General features: G+C 35.8%; 2 protein-coding genes and 1 pseudogene across 5 annotated transcripts in view; all 3 read left to right on the top strand.

Annotated features, from left to right (window-relative positions):
• The first annotated feature begins 2,689 nt into the window (after positions 1 to 2,689).
• On the top strand, positions 2,690 to 4,530 carry LOC126709865 (phospholipase A1-Ibeta2, chloroplastic). The gene has a single exon (XM_050410227.1). It carries the CDS (start codon positions 2,813 to 2,815, stop codon positions 4,430 to 4,432), a length of 1,620 nt encoding a protein of 539 aa, XP_050266184.1. The 5' UTR covers positions 2,690 to 2,812; the 3' UTR covers positions 4,433 to 4,530.
• A 7,228-nt stretch (positions 4,531 to 11,758) lies between these two features.
• LOC126710535 (polycomb group protein EMBRYONIC FLOWER 2-like) overlaps positions 11,759 to 20,492 on the top strand; it is a 29,960-nt gene continuing 21,226 nt past the window's right edge. Inside the window, exons 1-4 of one of the 4 annotated variants that reach the window (XM_050411047.1) lie at positions 11,772 to 11,911; positions 12,610 to 12,700; positions 15,206 to 15,378; positions 15,750 to 15,805. In XM_050411047.1, the coding sequence (XP_050267004.1) occupies positions 15,253 to 15,378; positions 15,750 to 15,805 (182 nt within the window). In that variant the 5' untranslated portion in view covers positions 11,772 to 11,911; positions 12,610 to 12,700; positions 15,206 to 15,252. Of the gene's footprint in view, positions 11,912 to 12,549; positions 12,701 to 15,205; positions 15,379 to 15,749; positions 15,806 to 20,492 lie in introns of all 4 variants that reach the window. The other 3 variants (XM_050411046.1, XM_050411045.1, XM_050411049.1) reach the window with 3 other exon arrangements.
• Positions 12,828 to 12,908, top strand: LOC126710663 (U6atac minor spliceosomal RNA; annotated as a pseudogene).

Raw genomic sequence — 20,492 nt, 5'->3', positions numbered from 1 at the left:
CTCAATTGTTCAGAAATAGCAAGAGTACCAGATCCAAAAATTCTATAGAGGAAAAGAATACTTGTTACAAGATCCAAAAAGTCTACCAACGATAACAAATTTAGCAGGGGCATGTGCAACACAATTAGCATCTCTCTTAACCCAACTAGATACACATTGGATAAGACCCCTCTACTAAGTGTGTGTTTGGATTGGGATAGAAAATTAAAATTATTTTACTATTCAGTTTATTTTTACTACCATTTATGGGTTTCACTGCACTTTTTGGTACTATTTATGGGCCCCATTGTATTATTTCAACTAACTTTTACCTTTATCTATAATACTTTCAGTAATAAGTTTTCAGTTTCAACAAAATAAGTGATATCCAAATACATCCTAAACTCTATGACAATGAAGATGCAGATAGGAGAGACTAAGAATACATTGTATGACCATACGAACAACTGCAAATTTAGCAAGGGTATGTGCTACACAATTAGCATCTCTCCTAACCTAACTAGAATACACACTTGACAAGATCTCTCTACTAAACTCTATGACAGTGAAGATGCAGAATAGGAGAAGACTATTAAGAATACATTGTATGGCCACTTGAAGTGCATCTTAATATTTGTACCGCCAATGCATGTAAATTTCACTTAATTCAACTGGTAAAGTCCTTTGTCATTGAATGAGGAATTTGGATTCAAATCTTGTCCATATCCAAAACCAATTGGTGTCTTGACATATGACAATTAACTCAATTGATAAAATCTAATCTTGTCACTAAATAAAGAACTTGGATTCGAATCCTCCCTACACCAAACTCAATTGGTATTGTAGCTTAAGATAATTGATAAAAAGCAATCATCATGAAGTTGACGCAATGAGTTCAAATTCTTTATAAAAAAGATGTATAGCATTAGAACTAAGAAAATTATCAATTCTCCTATTTTTCAACCATATTTAATTTTTAGTTCCAAAAATTTTGGGTTCGGTTATGATACTTTGACAAACTAATTAAGATAGGTCACTTATATACTATTCCATCATAATTTTTATACAAAATTATTTGTCGCTTTCTTAAAAATTTGTATATTTTTTCGATTAATACTTAGGCAATTAATCCATCTACTTCTTTATGCCTAATCCATCTAATTTTTAAAAGTGAACAAAAATTTATCCGGGAGGTGAAAAGAGCATCTATTCTTTTTTATTATTATTTATAATGAGTAATGCTATAGCCACAAACCATTTTACAACATTTTTACAAACTATTAATATAGCAAATTCTTATTAATTATAATATGGGTCCACTACTAACATTATATTTACGTTTATCAATAATTATTTGAAAATTACTAAAATAAAATCAACAGTTTGTAAAAATATTGTAAAATAATTTTGTATGTAGCATTACTCATTTATAATTAAGTAGTTAAGAGATTGATGATTTCCAATTGAGCTACGTAACAAGACCAAAAGACCACCCATTCTTATTCCATACCAATTCAATACGAACATAAGTCCTCCTTTCTTTTTTTATTTTTGGCTTAATTAGCAACATAAATATCAGTCTGACTGAGGGAAAACAAAAGAGAATGTCAATTCTATATTAGTCTGAGTCATCGTTGTCAACAACTAATAAAAAAAAATGAAATAAAAATTTGTTTTACTTGTTCACATCACCGTTCATCGGGTGCTTTGGTCACCTTCTTTTTGTTTTTTTTTTTTTGGGAGTAAATATATAGTCATATACAAGTATATATTATTAACTTGACGGAAAGTCCTACATCATAAATGAGTTCTTGTCAACCACTCTTTATCTGTAGAGTGGATCCCAAGGAAGGGCATATACAGCTGTGGAGGAATGAGAAACGCACAAAAAGTTTCACAATATTTCTTTTATATAAGTTGAGTTGACAAAATTTTATTGATTTTCATATGAGTTCACTGCTAACATCACATTTTTATTTATTATTAACAATTTTTCATATCAATTGTGTCAAATTTTTTGTATAAATAGATTTTTAAATAATGCTATATCAACAATATTTTTAAAATATTTTACAGTAAATTCTATAATATAGAATTAATTATTATTAATATCATTTTTTACCTATCAATAATAACTTCACATCAAAAATTTGTTGTGAAAATATTATTAACTTACTATGGAGTTAGCATTATTTCTCATATACAACTCTCATAGTTGCGAAATACTCCCTTTTTTTTTTTTTTTTTTTTTTTTTTTTCTAAAAGTTGGGAGTAACTTTGGAATAGTATGAGTCTTTAGGGATATTTGAGTCAAAAGTGATAAAGCGAGGTGGTGGCGTTTCAAGCTTGTGGAGTTGTGGGCCTTGGGCAGACTTTTAAGAATGCCTTTGCCTTAGACAAAGAACAAGCCTTTGTCGTAGAGAAAAGGTCAATATTGTCTATTATTTCTCATTCCCCTTGCTTCTTCTTTTTTGAGAGCAAGATATATAATATTCATTATATACCTATTTTTTAGAAAAATTCCTTATTATATATTATTATTATTATTATTTTGTCATGAATTTATATATTATATATTATTATTGACATCATCATTCAAAACTTAATATGGTTGTGATTGTAATAACGAGCAAGTCCAAGACTATTTGGCAGAGGACTCACTCTATAAATACCGCTCTTTGATCCATTCAATACTAGTTGGTTTAAAGTTTCAACCTGCAGCGTCTCTCCCTCTCTCTCTCTCTCTCCTCGCTTCTCTTCTCTTCCCCTTTGTCTCAATATCTCATTGACTCCTCCTCTCTTTGCTCATTCATCTCTCTCTCTCTCTGCCTCCATGTCCATGCAGATCGGTTCTATGCTTCCAGCTCATAACACCAACCTCTTTCAGGCCGGACGTGCCAACTTCCAATGCCAAACCTCTCCACTAAACCCTTTAACAAGAAAACGAAACACATCATCCACCGAGTTAACTAAATTGCACATAGCTAACCTCGATAAGCTACTCCAAAAGCCAATCACACAAAACGATCCACAGCCATTTCTTAATGATTCCAGCAATGGATCAGCCGAAAACAAAGGAAGAGGTGTACTAGAAGGGCTTAACTTGGCTAGACTTTGGCCAGAAATGAAAGCCGCAGAAGAAATGTCACCAAGGCATCTGAACAGGCTTAAAAGACTCCTGTCAATGACAGCTGAATACTCTCCAAGAAACCATCTTGGTAGCAAATGGAGGGAATATCATGGCAGCAATGATTGGAAGGGCCTTCTTGACCCGCTCGACGAGAATCTCCGCCGAGAAGTGGTGAAATACGGTGAGTATATACAAGCGGCTTATCATTCTTTCCACTCAAATCCGGCCATGTCCGCTGAGGAACCTCCTTTGCCCCGTCACGTGGCGTTGCCTGATAGGACTTATAAAGTGACGAAGAGTCTCTACGCCACCTCATCCGTCGGTTTGCCTAAATGGGTGGACGATGTTGCTCCGGATCTTGGCTGGATGACCCAGCGGTCTAGTTGGATCGGGTACGTTGCTGTTTGTGATGACAAGAGGGAGATTCAAAGGATGGGAAGGAGGGACATCATCATCTCCCTCCGAGGCACTGCCACGTGTCTTGAGTGGGTTGAGAATATGAGGGCACAATTGGTCCAAATTCCAGGTGACAATAACGATGATAATGATAACAATAACAATAACAACAACAACAATAATATCGACCCAAACCACGGACAAGCCAAGGCGGAATGTGGGTTCTTGAGCCTCTACAAGACTCGAGGAGCTCACGTGCCGAGCCTGGCTGAGTCCGTGGTTGAAGAGGTTCGAAGGCTCATGGAATTGTACAAGGGTGAGACCTTAAGCATTACAGTCACAGGTCATAGTCTTGGGGCAGCCCTGGCCTTATTAGTAGCAGATGAAATTAGTACATGTGCCCCAGACGTACCACAAGTTGCAGTTTTTTCTTTTGGTGGGCCTCGCGTGGGCAATAAAGCCTTTGCCGATCGCATCAATGCCAAAAACGTGAAAGTGTTACGAATTGTAAACTCCCAAGACGTAATCACTAGGGTCCCCGGGATGTTTGTGAGCGAAGAGCTTGGCCAAAAGCTGAGGAACTCAAAGGTCGCAGGGGTGTTTGACATGCTTGACAAAAACATGCCATTAGCATACTCACACGTCGGGGCAGAGCTACGAGTCGATACAAGAATGTCTCCGTTTTTGAAGCCGAATGCTGACGTGGCGTGTTGCCATGACTTGGAGGCTTACCTACACTTGGTGGACGGGTTCTTGGCATCAAATTGTCCATTTAGAGCAAATGCTAAACGTAGTTTAGTGAGGTTGCTAAAAGATCAGAAATCTAATGTGAAGAAATTATATACTAATAAGGCAGCCTTGAGATTGAATACTGATAGAGAGGCACTGCCAATGTCAATGTCTACTTGCTTGCCTAGTCCATCTTAATAAGTTCTATACATTCCTTAATTTGTAACATGGTACATACTTACAGAAAAAACTTCAAATAAGATGTCAAGTGTTATGATTTTATGGTTGTCTTTCAATTCTCATTCCAAATTAATTTTTTTTTGCACAATCTCAACATCTAATTCTTTTACAAACGAAGGACGATGATAAGGTCAAACTAGATGCATCATAAATTCATAATTAAAAATACTTCTGAGTGCTTTGTCTGATACACTATATGTTTGTAGAATAAGAAATATTTGTTGAAATATTCATCTACTAAATTAAAAATGAAGCTTACGTTACCTTAACCAAATCAAAAACGAATCCTATGTGACCTTAACTAATATAGTATACATTCTCAAAAAAAAAAAAAAAAACTAATATAGTATAAATTTTATTTAGTCAAATTTAATTTGGTAAAATTGATTAGACTCAAACATATATGGTAAGTCATGTTTTATCATCAATCTATGAAGTAGATCTTATTGTCTTAAAGGTAAGCTCCTTGCAATTTCAAGTACTCGGTTCCTCAGTTTAGCAAAAAGAGAAAGTACTCGGTTCCTCGTCTACTCAGTGATTTTGACATGTGTTTAATATGAATACGAGTGGCTTACCAAACACAAAAAAAACATTGGCTTGTTGTCGCTTTCGCCCATATATTAGTTAAATAATTAAGTAATCACTTACCTAAAAGACAAGTAAAAGAAGATTCAACACAGTTACAGTCCTCTCAAAAAAAAAGTAAAAGAAGATTCTGGTCAGGGACCCATGGTGGTATCAACTTCCACAAAGAATAGCAAAACCTTTTTTTGTTGGATATATAAAAAGTAGTAGTATATAAGTGGGTGTGGTAATAAAGTTAATAATGTACTGCGAAGTGACAAGACTCTTCACCCTTTGCTATGGGCGTGATAATAAAGTGCAGTGCAAAGTGACTAGACTCTTCACCCTTCGCTAGACACTTCCTAGACACTTCTGCATTTTTTTTGAGCACATTTTTTGAGCGCTTCATTAAAACAGTGATTTTATTATTATTATTTTTTTTTTTTTGAAACTATTTTTTTTTTTTTTTTTTTTTTTTTTAGGAAAGGAAAGTTAGTGATGTTAATTTATAATTTTATATATTATTATATTTTCAATAGTCACATACAATGAAGAGTTGAGGATTTGAATCTCAAACATCAGTGAAAAACAGTAAAATATGTCAATTGAGCTATTAAGCTCTTGGCAAGAGGGTATATAGTTATTGACATATTGCATATAAATAAACAAATCTAAACTATATAAGTCATTATGGAAAATCTTACTTATTCATTACAAAAAATCTTACTTATGATTTGAATGATCCTTTTAAGATGATCATATTTAACTAACCCATCTCATATTGACTAATGTGACAAATGATATCAGAGTCAAACTAATTAAAAAAATTAGAGTTTCAAATAAAAGGAGAATATTTATCTAACCCGTCTAATGTTGTTTTATATCTTTAGTTTTGATTTTTTATTTCATCAACTAGTTGATATTTGTGGTGGGCCTTTTGTGTTGTTGAGCTTTGGTTTCTCCTATTGCACTGCAGCCCATAGATCTGAGGTAAGAAAGTTTGGGCTGGCCTAAATGAAACTCACTTTAGGTCAGTTTGTGCACAAGTCAAGCCATCCCAATATAGATGCGTTCTGGTAGAGGTATTGAGTGTATGGCGTGCCCACAGCAAAAACAACTATTACAGATGTTATAGTAGGAATACAATACGGCAGAATAACTAAAGTACTAAACAAATAGCATTAATACTTAAATAAGGGAAAATGCCTTGATAAAGTTACGACGAAATAATAACACTACAGCCAGTAGTTTAACTCACTTGGATTAAAGTTTCAAATCCATTTGTATTGCCATTCCTAGGAGCCTATTGGAATCATAATTATTGTCTTGGTAACGTTTGTTTTATTAAAAAAAAAAAAAAAAAAAAAAAAAAAAAAAAAAAAAAACCCTTATGTGAAGATAGTTTTTGGTATTTTTGTATATTTTTTAGTATTAGAAAAAATGGGTTAAAAGAAAACTATCTCTTAACTTCTCTTACTTAGCTTAACACGAGATAGAGTTGTTTTCTGCTAAAATTTTTTATAAAACAACTTTATCTCATATGAAGCTAAAAAAAAAAAAAAAAAAAAAAAACTTTATCTCAGGCGAAACTATATAAGAGAAATCAAGAGATAGTTTTCTAACTCATTTTAAAGTTGTTATCTGTAAGGACACAATTTGTGACGACCCATAACAATATTGGGTTCACACGTAAAAATGCCCAAACAATATCATTTATAGAGCGTGGGTTTGAAAGGCTATACCTTGGTCACAAGGCGGTGGTTTTCTGTGGTGTTTGTACACAATTAAATCGTGATCGCCATAGGAGTCTTTCTCTTGGAGGCGGGCTGGGAGGCTCTGGTTTTTGGCCATTTTTCCCAGCCTCTGCTCTGGATTACTTACTTTCCTTTTATACTAACCTGTGTTCCTTATCCTTCGTCCACGTGTAGGATCGACTTTTCCAAGACTGATACTTGTCCCATCAGCCCATATCCAGAGTGGTTGGGGGTGGTTGTAAAAGCTGGAGAGTATGGCTCTGTCAGGTGCAGAGTATTGAATGGCAGTAATGACAGCTTTCCCTGGTCGTTATACTTTCCAACGTACCCTTCTCTATTGGCCTAGATATTTTAGATCTTTTCCAAACTGTTCCTATACCGTTTTTGCCCTTCCTTCCAATGAGACCTCGGATATGCCGAGGACAGAATCATCCTCGACTGAGTCTCAAGATTATTTGAACTTTTATTACCTATTCTTGGCTATAACCTTCCTCGGCTCGGGCCTTGGGCCTCAATGTAAAAATGGGCCAGGGCCACAAATTATTGGACCCCACATTATCAAATATAGAAAAATAAAATAATTTAAAAAAAAATGTTCTTTGGAAAATAATTTATTTTCCATAAAATGTTAATGTCGAAAAAATCAACCCTAGTGATCTTGGCAGTGATGCTTGTGTCTTTGTGCTAATTGATAGGGACCAATGCTGCTGGATGAATGAAAATATCGTCAACACTTTCTTGCCACACAAAGCGGCTATGATCTAATTAATTTCACTCAGCCTTAGGGATTGTGAGGATTACATTTTTTGGCTGCACACTCCGGACGGTGCATACTCTGTCAAGTCTGGGTATAGAAGGCTTATGGAGGAAGTGTTGAATGGGGAACCTTCAACCTCGGATTTGTCACTGACTAAGAGCCTTTGGAAGGGAGTATGGAGACTACAAGTCCTCAACAGGGTCAAAATAGTTTTATGGAGAGCCAGGACTGATTCACTGCCCTTAAAAGCTAATCTTAAAAAAAGGAAAATTGTTAATGATGACCTCTACTCGGGGTGTAATCTCAAGAGTGAGTCCACGTTCCACGCTCTTTGGTCGTACACCGAGCTTTCTCTAGTTTGGGATGTCAAATTTGCTTGGCTGAAGAAGAAAACTAGAAATTGCGAGTCGATGTTGGAAGTCATTCAATGCTGCCATGATCACGGTGACCACCTGGATCTGTTGGCCATGAATGTGTCGCTGCTTTAGGTTCGCAGGAACAAGCTCCATGTAGGTGAGAGAGTGGACCCTTTGGCTAAAATCAATGCCTTCGCCATGGAGACCTTCAGGAGTATCAAAGGGCAATTGCGCATCCCCAACCAACCACGAAGCCAGCAATTACAACCTGTTGGTCTCCTCCTCCAATGGGTTGGGTGAAAGTCAATTTTGACGAGGCAACATTCAAAGAAAAGAATTTAGCCAGTTTGGGAGGTATTATTCGTAACAACAGAGGTCTTGTCATGGCTACTTTTACACAAACTATTCCACTGCCTATATCAGTAGAGATGGTGGAAGTGTTGGCAGCGCGCAGTGCCATTGGTCTTGCGCAAGAACTTAGTCTGAATTAGGTGCAAGTTGAAGGTGATTCGACAATCATTATCAAGGCTCTATCTAAGGGTGGTATAGGCTCCTCAAGTTTCGGGCATATCATCAAGGACATCATCTCACTTTCCTCTACCTTTCAGTGTGTATCTTTTTGTCATACCCGTAGGCAAGGGAACAGGGTAGCGCATAGTTTAGCAAGGTCAGCTTGTAAGTTTTCCTCTTTCCAGGTTTGGATGGAGGAGACTCCTCATAAGATTAATTCTGTGTTCTCGTTTGAAATTTCTTAATGAAATATATCTTCCCCCCTCTTTTTGAGGTGGTTTCTCAAAAAAAAAAAAAAAAAAAAATGAGACGATATCAAGTACGAGTGATCAATCCTTCATTTTTAAGTTTTGGTATGACCTCCTATGAATCCGAGATGAAAAAGGCCTAAATTTTTGTGCTTTCCCCTTGCTCTATAGTTATTAGGATACAAGCTCCCTTAGTGAGGGATTTTTTCTAAGTTGTGGCAAGTCCATGGAGGCTTTCAAGAAGTTCCTGCACCTTAGCCCATTTGGATGTACCTTATACTTCAACCCTTAGGAGATTGGAACATAAAGCTGTCCTTTTTTGTTAAACCTATCCAAGCCATTTTTGCCAAAAAGGGCACAAGACTTCCAAATTTTGTTAAGATTTTGGTGTGATTGGGCAGCTGAGCTGATATCTAACTCTTGTGCAGCATTTCCAACATCCTACCCCATTACTTACTAAGTTTGCTCTGCCAACCACGCTGCCTATTTTGAGAAGATTTTCTTTGGTTTGCTAGTCTATCTATGAGAATTCCACTTGTTGAAGGTTAGATGATCAACATTGTATTGCTTTAAAATTTAAAAAAAAAAAAAAATGGAGAAAGGAATGCCAAAGGAAGGAGGAGACAAAGTCAATAGGGACTTGGAAAATTACCTCACCTAAAAAACTATAATCAATTCACCTTATAGCAAACCCCCAAAGTTAAAACTTGAGCATTTCCAATACCTCCATGACCCACCCATGTTGTTATTGTTTTAGTTGCGGCTCCATGGTTACTATAGCCATATAAGAGGTGTAATAACTATATACCCTTTAAACATTGATGTATCGTGATTAAAATCCTTTAGGATAGCTTTATTGTAGAGTTTCTAGAATCTTATCTAGCCATTTTGAAATGAGTGAATTAGATTGTGCCATGTTATTAACAATTTTTTTTTTGATATCTTATTAACCATTTAAATAGATACCAAAATTGTGATAGTTGATGTTTATTTAATGTTGATGATATAGCAAAATCTATTCAACTCATTTCAAAATTGATGAATAGGATTTTAGTAACATCATGCTAGAGTTACCCTAGAATTTTTGGAGGACCCTAATCTAATGTATCAATTCCAATCTATGACCAATTTAATTGTTTGGAGTGGTACACTGTTACTTTGATTGAGCCAAGGATGCAATGGCCAATTTAACCTCTCTCTCTCTCTCTCTGATCATGAGAGTAGAATACTGTATTTTAAAATAACACGTGTAAAATACAACCAGTCTAGGGACATGTTTATAGAAATTGAAACTTCGGGTCTGTTTGGATAGAACTTATTTTGCTGAAATTGAAAACTGAAAACTGAAAACACTGTAGCAAAATAATTTTTAAATGTGTGAATAGTACCGTGGGAGCCATTTTTAATGAAAAAGTTGCTGAAAAGTATAATTTGTGGGTCCGTAAACAGTGCACGTATACACTGTTCACTGTGGAAAGTCAACATTTGTGGTTACTGTTCAATGAACAGTAACCGCATTACTCCAAAACGCGTGAAAAAAAAAAAAAAAGAACGAAAACGCAGCTTTACAAATGCAGACGCAGCTTCAGTGGAATCCAAACGGACACTTCAATTAAAAAGTTGAAGGAGAAAATTTTCTTTTCATCCCTCAAATACATTCTAGGTTCTATTTTTGTCCCTAGAAATTTAAAATTTTATACTTTTATTATTTCGTCCACTCTTGTTAAGTTTCAGCGATTTTTTTTTTTTTTGATGGAATGACGAAATGAGTAACACTTTATATTTCCAATTACAAAAATATAACTTTTTAAATTGAAGGGATTGAAACAGAACATTTACTATATTTTAATTTTCAAGAACAAAAAAATATTCTTGCCAAAATTGAATTTGATTTTAGAAAAATAACAAGAGGAAATTTGCATATTTTCAATAATTAATGGGACATTACAACTCTTGTTTAAGCTTGGGGACTCAACTTGTAATTAGCTAATTTTTTTTAAAGTTGACTAACAGCTAATTGATTGGTCTTTTTTTTTTTTTTTGAGGGAAAGGATTTTGTCTAATAAAGTAAATATAAAAAATGAAGTAAATGTAAAAAATAAAAAAATAGCATAGGAATTTGAAATAAAACCGGAAAAAAATAAATAAAAGGATCCATTCAGTCTATTTCAACTTATAGACTTATAGGTCTATAATTGAACAAAGAATACATTTTGAAAAAAAATTGAAATTTCTATTAAAAAGTTGAAGGTTGAAATTTTCTTTTCATTCAAATAAAATTCTAGGTTCTATTTTATTGTCTATAAATATATATTATATAATATCAAGCGATAACAAATTTCAATGAAAGTCAATGGAATAATAGGAGTCATTGTCTCCTAGAACTCAGAGAGAGGAGTGGTTCGAGCGATAGTCTGAATAAGATCCACATAGTACATGTGGTATTATTTATTGTCGTCATATGACGTGGAGATGATGAATTTACACTGGAGATCCCATTTTAGCAACAAAGAAAGAAGAAGAGAAAAGTCAATAAAATAGCAAAATGAGTAAAAGCATGAAAAAATTAACGGGACTCAACTTGAATTTGATTAATGGGACTCAACAACAAAAAAGAAGAAGAGAAAAGTCAATAGAATGGAATAGAATAGACTATATATCAATTTTCAAGAATGAAAAAAAAAAAAAAAAATCTTTGCCGAATTTGAATTTGATTAAAAGCATAACAACAATAGGCAATTTGCATATTTTCAATAATTAATGGGACTCAGCTTGTAATTAAAATTTAAAAAACAAAAGTTAACTAAAAGTAACGGCTATTTGGTTCTTTTTTTTTTGGGTTAGGGAACGACTTTTCTGTTAAATGTTTATTGGGGAATATTTTTTCTTACTAAAATTATGTTAAAGTATATTTGTATTTTAAAAAGTAAGAAAAATTAAAATTTAAAAAAACAGTACATAAAAACTAAATTAAAAGCTGAACTGTTTATATGATGATGCCAAATAGACATTAACTTAAAAAAAAAACATAGGAGTAAAAGTTTGATAAACATTTACCCAGTAAAAAAAAAAAAAAAGTTTGATAAAAAAAAAAAAAAAAAAAAAACGTTTCGGTTCGTTTTAAACTTATAGACTTGTAGGTCAGCTTTTTCTCGTTAGGTGACCTAAGTTAACGGCTTGCTCTCAGTCTCCGGTTCGACAGTCCTCAGAACTAAAACAGCCAAATCCTCCGGTGGATATCCGACCCGGTAAGCCTCTTCATCATATATATAATTTAATTGAATTTGCTGTTTCAGTGTGAATTATGAATCTAATTATGTTTCTGATAATAATAAATATTGATACAGTTCTGACATGCCTAACACAAGATAGGAATTTAGGAATTCTAACTATGCGAATTCAGGTTTTATCGATAAATCTGGTAAAAACAAACATTTGAATTTGAAAATTTTCGGATGTGGGAGGTTGTTGCTCTATTTTTTGTTTGTTGAAATTTGATTACTAATAAATTTCTGTTAGAGTTGAGGTTTATTTGATGCAAACGAGGTTTATATGGCTGTCGGGGTGTTTGAGGTCGGCTAGGCAAATTTGTTTTTCGCAATTCAGTTATTTTTAGGGCTTTGCCGTGGGTAATGCTGATGTTGCAGTCCTAGATGCCAACATTTTGTGTTAAATTTTTTTTAGCTCTTGCTTTTAGTGTAATTTGTGTTTACTAGGGTTTCGTCGCCTAGTGCGCTTTTGTAATGGAGCTTATTTTTTTTATGAACGGAAATCATAATATATGAAACATGAGACTGAAGGTCTGCATTAGTACAAAACAGATTACAACTTAGCTAAGAATAGAAACATGAACTCCTCAAAGTTGACACACCATTATGTTTTGCAGGGAATCCTTAAAACTTCCCCCACCCCGGGACCCTTCTAAATCTCTCATAATTCCTTGTAGAATTCAAGATACTGTCTTTAGAGAGGATTTTACAGCCACGGACATTGAGCATTTCTTCGAGGGTAGTCTTAAAGAATTTCTACTGTAGAAGGTAATTGGATAAATTGTTTATTGAGAGGAATATTTCATTAGCTTTAATACACATGTATTATTTATGGGTTAATCCCACCATACAAAATGACCCAATTGCACTCACAACTTAAAACAATATTGGTCATGTGTTCGTAGTAAGGAGAGATGGTTGGCATCTCCCCTGATGGGTGACCTCTTGGGAAGCCCTCATGTTTGCACCTCTTTTTAGATTTATCAAAAAAAAAAAAAAAGGTCTTAACACTCACTACAGTATTAGTCATAACACTCTCATTAAAGTTGGAGTATAGGTATCATATAACCTCAAATTTTTACATAACAAGTCTTAATGAGTCTTGCACAACAACTTGAGCCCTTGTGGAGACATATGGGGTAGGAATCAGACCACTTTCCTCTCTTCCTTGAACATGATGACAATCTACCTCTATATGTTTGGTCCACTCATAGAACACTAGGTTGAAAGTGATGTGAATTGTTGCTTGGTGGTCATAGTACATAGTCATGGACAATTGTACTATAAACTCAATTCGTCTAGATGATTCTTGATCCACATGAGCTCGCATGATGTATGAGTCATGGCTCTATATTTAGTCTATGCGCTAGAATGGGACACAACAATGTGTTTCTTACTTTTCTAGGTGATTAAGTTTTCTCGTATCTGAGGGTGATCATATTCGATCTAAATTTATAAAAAGCCTCTACATGCAAACAACTATTGGTTCTATATACTCCATGACCAGAATGAGCCTTAGTGTGGGTTTGGATTCAGCGTTTCCGCTGAATCCTGCGTTACGTTTTCCTTTTTTTTTTTTTTCTTGCTTTCACGCGTTTAAGGGAGAGACAAAATTCACTGTTCATGCACTGTTCATCACTGTAGCAGCACTGTTCATACATTAAAAAATATTAAAAATGGGTCTCACAGCATTATTCACACATTGAAAAATTATTTTGTTACAGTATTTTCAGTTTTTAGTTTCAGTAACAATAAGTTCAATCCAAACGGACCCTTAATATATCTCACAACATGAATAACAATGAGTGCATTTTTTTTTTATCATTAACTTGAATGATATTGTCCTAGTGTGGAAAATGAGGTGCTGTCATAAACTGACGACATCTCCTTGTATTATATAGTTTCTCTCCTTGATCTGTATATTATTTGACATTAGGATCCACAAGTCTCTACATGTTTTGAACCTAATAAGCCAATCACTTCCAAAATATCACATGTTTAATTCCTTTCTTGAAAAGTGCTAACCTCAATACCCAAGAAGCAATGAAATTTTCCCAGATCCTTAGTTTGGAATGAGGATTGAAAGAACACGTTTGATTCAGTGACCAGTTATGATGATGTCACCAACATAAACTATCAATAAAATTTTTCCTCTTTTGGAAGCACAAGAGAAAATGGAGTGGTCAGATTGACAAAGATGCATTTCAAATTTGACAATTGGTTTACTAAACTTGCCAAACCAGGCTTTGGGAGATTGCTTAATGTTGTACAAAGCTTTGACTCCATTGTTTTGGGTGTAACTGTTGGCAACAAGATGAGTCTTCAAGCGCTCAATGGACCCATAAGGTAAGTAATTCATAGTATACACCCAACAACAGCCAATAGTGGAAATTCTAGAGGGAAGAGGTATTAATCCCATGTGTTATTTTGATACAGTGCTGTTGACATCTCGGCTTCCATGGCTATTTTCCAGCCAGGAATGGACAAGGCTTCCTGGACAGACTTAGGAACAATCATAGAGAATACATCAATTTTATAATCATTTTTTAAAGATAAATTGTTAAATAATAAATAACATGTAAACTTATCTAGGAACATCTGAATGTACGAGCATTGTTGCAAAAAATGATGATGATTGTGCTAGAATCTTAGCTCCCAGATCACTATTGGGTGACGTAAAAGTAAATGACATTCTTTCTTTGGACAATAGCTTTGAGGAGAATTCTAACTATGGATAATCTAAGGAAACACTGTCTTATTATTGCGGATTAGTGCTGCATGTGTTAGTCAAGCATTATCTCGTGTGGTGCATTTGGAGAGATAGAAATCCTTGGTTCTTTGAAGGATGTGAATTCTCAATCTTAGATCTAAAACACTCATTTCTCAAATTTTTATTCGAGTGGATGAATGCTTTAATAAGGCAATTTTCCTTTTGTCAGTTTTCTTGACATGCTAGATTTTTGTGATTTTCGCTCTTAATTAATGGGATATATCTTGTATTATGTATACATCCCCCTTGTACAGTGGTTGTGTCCTTTTAGTTCCTTTTAATGAACTATTTTATTTACAAAAAAGAAATTGATATTCCTTGATTTATTATATGGAGCTTACATATGCAGAAGTATGTCATGTTCGTAGAGAATTACAAATAAATTTAGCATTATTGTGTCTCTAGAAGATATCCTGATTGTATGATTACTTACTGGCAAGCATTGTGTATGATATAATAATTAAATTATGTATGCCAATTTTGACACTCATCTCCTGTCACAGAACAGGAATTCTGATAGCTGTTGCATCCATTGGGGAATGTGGATAAGATGTGCCATCAAAATTCTTGTGTTCATTCGTCTGTAGAAGAGGCAACTGCAGCTGAAGAGACTCTCCTGATATATTGCAAGCCCGTTGAACTATACAATATTCTCCGTCACCGTGCTATAGACAATGTACTATCTTCATTTCCTTGCAGAATATGTGTTTAACTCATTTATGTTCTTTTAGCATGACTATTTTGGAACCTTAAATTCACTCAGCATCAAAATTTTCTTCTTCAGTTCTTCTTGTGTACAATGGCCCTTCTAGGAAATTTGAGGGTATTATTGCATGATTTTATTGTATTATAGGCTTGATCATTTTGATACTGATGTTGGTCAACCTTGTTTATTACATGTTGGGTTCTGATCTCTATGCCCTTCACATGTTGCCATGTTGGTACCTTATTATGACTTATTTTGGGTGCTTACTTCTAGGTCTCCCCTTTGAAAAATAAATTCACTCTTTCATTCTACTTAATAAGAAAGCACTTTCTATGTTGTAGCCTTCATTTCTTCCAAGATGTTTGCATTACAAAATACAAGCAAGGCGTAAAAGGAGGTAAGATTTCTGTCTTAACATGTTTTCTTATTGAGTATTGAAAGTATAACCTCATTGATGGGTTTTTTTTTTATTATAAAAAAAGTCATTTTTTGCAATTCTTTTAGTCTGCTGGAATATATATCTATATATATATATAATTTTTTTTTGCATCAATGCTCATCTTCCTATAGCGAAACTTTTTTGTCAGTGTCAAACTTATGTTTGTTGTATGATGTATGCATAGGTGTGTATATATTTGATATATTTGTTAAAACAGTAGGATCATTGGCTAATAGTATAATAACCAGCACCATTAATCAAATTGAGTTGATCTAATGGGTTTTTTTTCCTTGATAAGTTGGATGATTCATTACTACAAAACCAAGTACAGACAAAGCCTTGACAGGAATCCAAAGAGGATTCACAAGGCAACAAAGCAGAGTAACAAAATCAATACAACTAAAACTACGTCCGGCAAGGCCTAAACAGCCCCAAAAGAGATACAATGTGGAGGGGATGGTCATAAGCTCTCTACATCAATACAACTCAGAAAACACAGTGGCCCTACTGACCTTTTTATCAACATCAAACACTTTCAGAAAACACCGTAATTAGAGAGTAAAACCCTGCTGCTATTGAAATTCTTTATCTGGGACTTCCCTTCCGTTTTTGCTTCGACATCTCATTTGCAGCATCCGCTGGTCTTTAATGAAGACGAGAGAAGGGGAGGTCTTTGTTATGGGTGCACGGAACCAGTATTTGGTCCTAGCTACAGTTGTAAAGAATGCAGAGATTACCTTCATCATAAATCATGTGCAGAACTACCCATTGGGTTGCACCATCCCTCACACCCAAATCATCCTCTTATTATCTACGGCATATATACATATGATGACAACAAAGAAGAATATAACAGATATAGGTTGATTATGCATTTCCAGACCCTTTTGTTAGAGGAGCATTATAAGAAAAAATGATTATGCATTCAATTACTCTTCTGCAATCCCCATTGCATCTGCCTTGCCTTTGTTGAGAAGCCTGTGCTTGGGGAGGGCAGTAGAAAATCAGATCAATCTCCACCATGGGACTTCATTCTTCTTGCATATTATCTGATTCCTTGTGGCAGCAACTTCATATTTTCCTGAGGAAGAAGCAGTCCAGGCTGCCTTGTTTTTTCTTCTTTAGGTTAATTAGGTGCAGCTTACTTTGGAATTTAACCACGTCATCAGTTCTTGCAGGCCTCCAAATGTGTTCCTTATCTATCAGGATACTGTGCAATTTGGCATCAATATCATTTTTTTGGGATAAGTAGAGCTAGCTGCATCATATACAATTCTAGGACCATAAACTTGATACAGTATGCCATCAGGGTACCAGTTATCTAGCCATAGGAAGATACTCTTCCCATCACCTACTTCATAGCTTAGAAACTTCCTTGCCTTAATTCTAAGCTTCACCAGATTTCTCCATCCCCATGAGCTGTCCTGAGGGATTTTCACAGCCCAGAAACTTCTTCCTTCAAGAAAAACTTCATGCATCCAAGTTACCCAGAGTGAGCCAACCTGAAAAGGTTCCAGATTTGCTTCAGGGTTGTTGCTTTGTTCCAATCTTCCATCTTTTTCAGGCCCAAGCACCCTTCTCTTTTAGGAGAGCAGGCCTGATCCTAAGAAACCTTAAAACTACCTCTGGTTTTCATCTGGCCCCTTCCGCAAAAAGTGATTTAATCTCTGTTCTGTAGCTTTGATAGCTTTTTTAGGAAGAATGAGAATACTTAACCAATACATTGATGCTGCATAGGATTGACTGAATCAAGAGTAGTTTACCTGAGAATGAAAGCTTTCTTGCTGTCCATGAACTTGGTCTAGCAGGGGTCCTTTCAATTAGAGGATTGTAAATCCTTAAAACTGAGCTTACCAGTGATAAGAGGTCATCCAAGATATCTGACTCACAATGTCCCATGCTTGAATTGCAGGGATAATAGGATTTGCTGGTGGTGGTCATCTTTGACAGCAGTACCAAAAATTTCACTTTTGCTTTGGTTAACTGAGAGACCAGAGAGGGAAAAGCCTCTTTTATTAAATGGATTGAGGGCAAATCAGCTGCAGAAAAGATGAGTAAATCATTTGCAAAGCTCAAGTGAGTAATCCCCAAACTAGCACAGTTAGGTGGTACTTCAATTGCTGGAGATTAGCTACTTTAGATCTTATAATCCTTGTAAATTCTTCCATTGCAAGGACAAAAAGATAAGGTGAGACAAGATCTCCTTGCCCATTTTTGCTGTAGGGGCACCTGGCTAGTGCTATGTTCAAAAAAAAGGATTTATGGAACAAAAAGGTATTGAGCTTGAGGAAAACATAGGGGCAGAACCTGGACCTGATTAAAGGATTTGGGGTCTTAATCAGTGGTTTCAGCAGAAAGTTTTCCAAGAACAACAATATTTATATGGATGACAGGTTGCTAAAGTTTTGAAACGAAAATATTAGATCTGTTGCCCCATTATGTAATAAAAGGAGAGTCATATAGCAGCTAAATACATTGATATCTTTCTAACAATGTGGTTGTGTGAGGACTGAAGAGTACCAAAAAGGATTTTAGACCTTTTTTCACTCCATTAACCTGAATAAAAAATCACTCCTTTCTCTAGTACATTAATTGATCTCTGCTTGACTTTTTTTATGAAAAATAAAATTGTTAATGTGGAGTTTTTAGAGATGTTAATGATGAATATTCAAAAGGAGGAGTTGAAATTCTTAGATATCCAGCCCTCAGTCCATTCATTACTTATATATGAAGATTTGGTTACAATTGATGTAGAATATTCTAATGTTGACAGCTGGTAGGGACACCTCATCACCAGAATATTCTAGACTCTTCCAGAAGAGTACTGCCCACGCAACACAATACAATATTATTTCTCTAACTTCTAACACTCTCCCTCAAGCTGGAGCATATATGCCATATAAGCCTAGCTTGGAACAAATAAACTCTAGATAATTCCTACATAATGCCTTTATAAAGATATCAGCAAGTTGGCCTTTAGACTTCACAAACAGTGTAGCAATAGTTCCATTTTGTCTCTCACAAAATGACAATTTACTTCAATGTTCCTGGTCCTTTCAAGGAAAACAGGATTGGATGCAATGTGGATAGCATCTTGATTATCATTAGATAGTCTGTCAACGATCAACGACGAGCTGAGAAGGTTCCGGAGCTGAGAAGGTTCCAGAGCTGTCACCGATCAACGACGAGCTGGGTGGGGACCTCCCAAGGGCCGATGGGTGTGTGGAGGAGGTTTCGATCTGCATTAGTTTGGCGGGACCCCAGTGTAGTGAAGGATCGGACCCCCATGGCTCAGCCGAGAAGTTTCTGATGGTGTTTCCGGGTTCCGGCGAGTTAGGTGGAGTATTTCCAAGGTCTGATGGGTACGGTGATGAGGTTGGGGCTGTTGGTGGGCTTCCGGTGGGCCAAAAAACAAGCGGGGCTGAGGTGGGTTGTTTGGGTGACACCGTGATTGTCGCCGGTAGTGCAGCGGATGGCTTCCCAAACTCCGGTGCTGTTCTAAACTCCGATGGGCAGTCTGTCAACGCTGAGTCCGATGCTTCCCCGTCTCTTTCGGTTTTTGAATTCTCCGATATGATCCGCCACCACAAGCTGCTGGGTAAAAATTGTTTCTCTCCTCTATCTGAGCTGGGTTTTGATTCTAAGGATGATGAAATTTTGTTGTTGGATTGGGTTAAACCCAAGGGGTCAGGTAAGGATGAGGAGAGTGATAATGCTTTGGATTGTGTACCTCTGGCTAAGTGGGATCCTCATGGGGGTTTGGAGATAGTATCAGAGGCTGCATTGGATGATTTTCTTGTGGGGGAGGATCTGGAACCTTCAATGTGGGTGAAGAGGAAGATTAAAGGCTTTAGTAAATATGTGGGATTTCCTATTGATTCATGTGAGCATCAGTGCATTGATTTCTTTCAAAAGCTTGAGAAAGTGTGGGAAAAGCAAGCTACAACCGGTAGTCTTCGCCGCAATACCTCTTCAACTAAAAAAGGTATGAGGGAATTGAGGAATTTAGTCTCTTCCGTCAACTATGAGGGGCAATCTGGTCGACAAACCAGAGGGATTGAGAATTTCTGTAGGGTGGGTTCAGTTAGTTGTCCATGAATTTGAAAATCTTATCTTGGAATGTGAGAGGATTAAACAATCCTCAAAAGAGGGATACAGTGAAGAATTTACTCAAGGAGTGGAAGTGTGATGTAGTGTGTTTCCAAGAAACTAAATTGGATTCTGTCAATTCTGCTGTTGTGAAAAGTCTTTGGAGTAGTCCTTTTGTTGATTGGGTAGCTTTGGATGCCACTCATACAGCAGGGGGAGTTATTCTGGTTTGGGACACAAGGGTATATAAAAAAATGGATGTTCTGGTTGGGTGCTTTTCTGTTTCTATTTTGTTTAAGGGTGTGGCAGATGGTTTTGATTGGATATGTACAGGGGTGTATGGTCCGAATGCTGATGGTCTTAGGGATTTTTTGTGGACTGAACTTGATAGTGTGAGAGGGAGGTGGAGTGCAGCTTGGTGTGTTTTTGGTGATTTTAATATCATCAGATACCCAGCAGAGCGTCTTGGTTGCACTTCTTTTAGTCCAGCCATGTTCAAATTCTCGGACTTTATTGAGAGGAATTTTTTGGTTGATATACCTTTGGTGGGGGCGTG

This window comes from Quercus robur, chromosome 12, assembly GCF_932294415.1.
Source record: "Quercus robur chromosome 12, dhQueRobu3.1, whole genome shotgun sequence".
NCBI lineage: Eukaryota > Viridiplantae > Streptophyta > Magnoliopsida > Fagales > Fagaceae > Quercus > Quercus robur.
The sequence above is the reverse complement of the archived record's forward strand: the minus strand, read 5'-3'. Positions and strand labels throughout refer to the sequence as shown.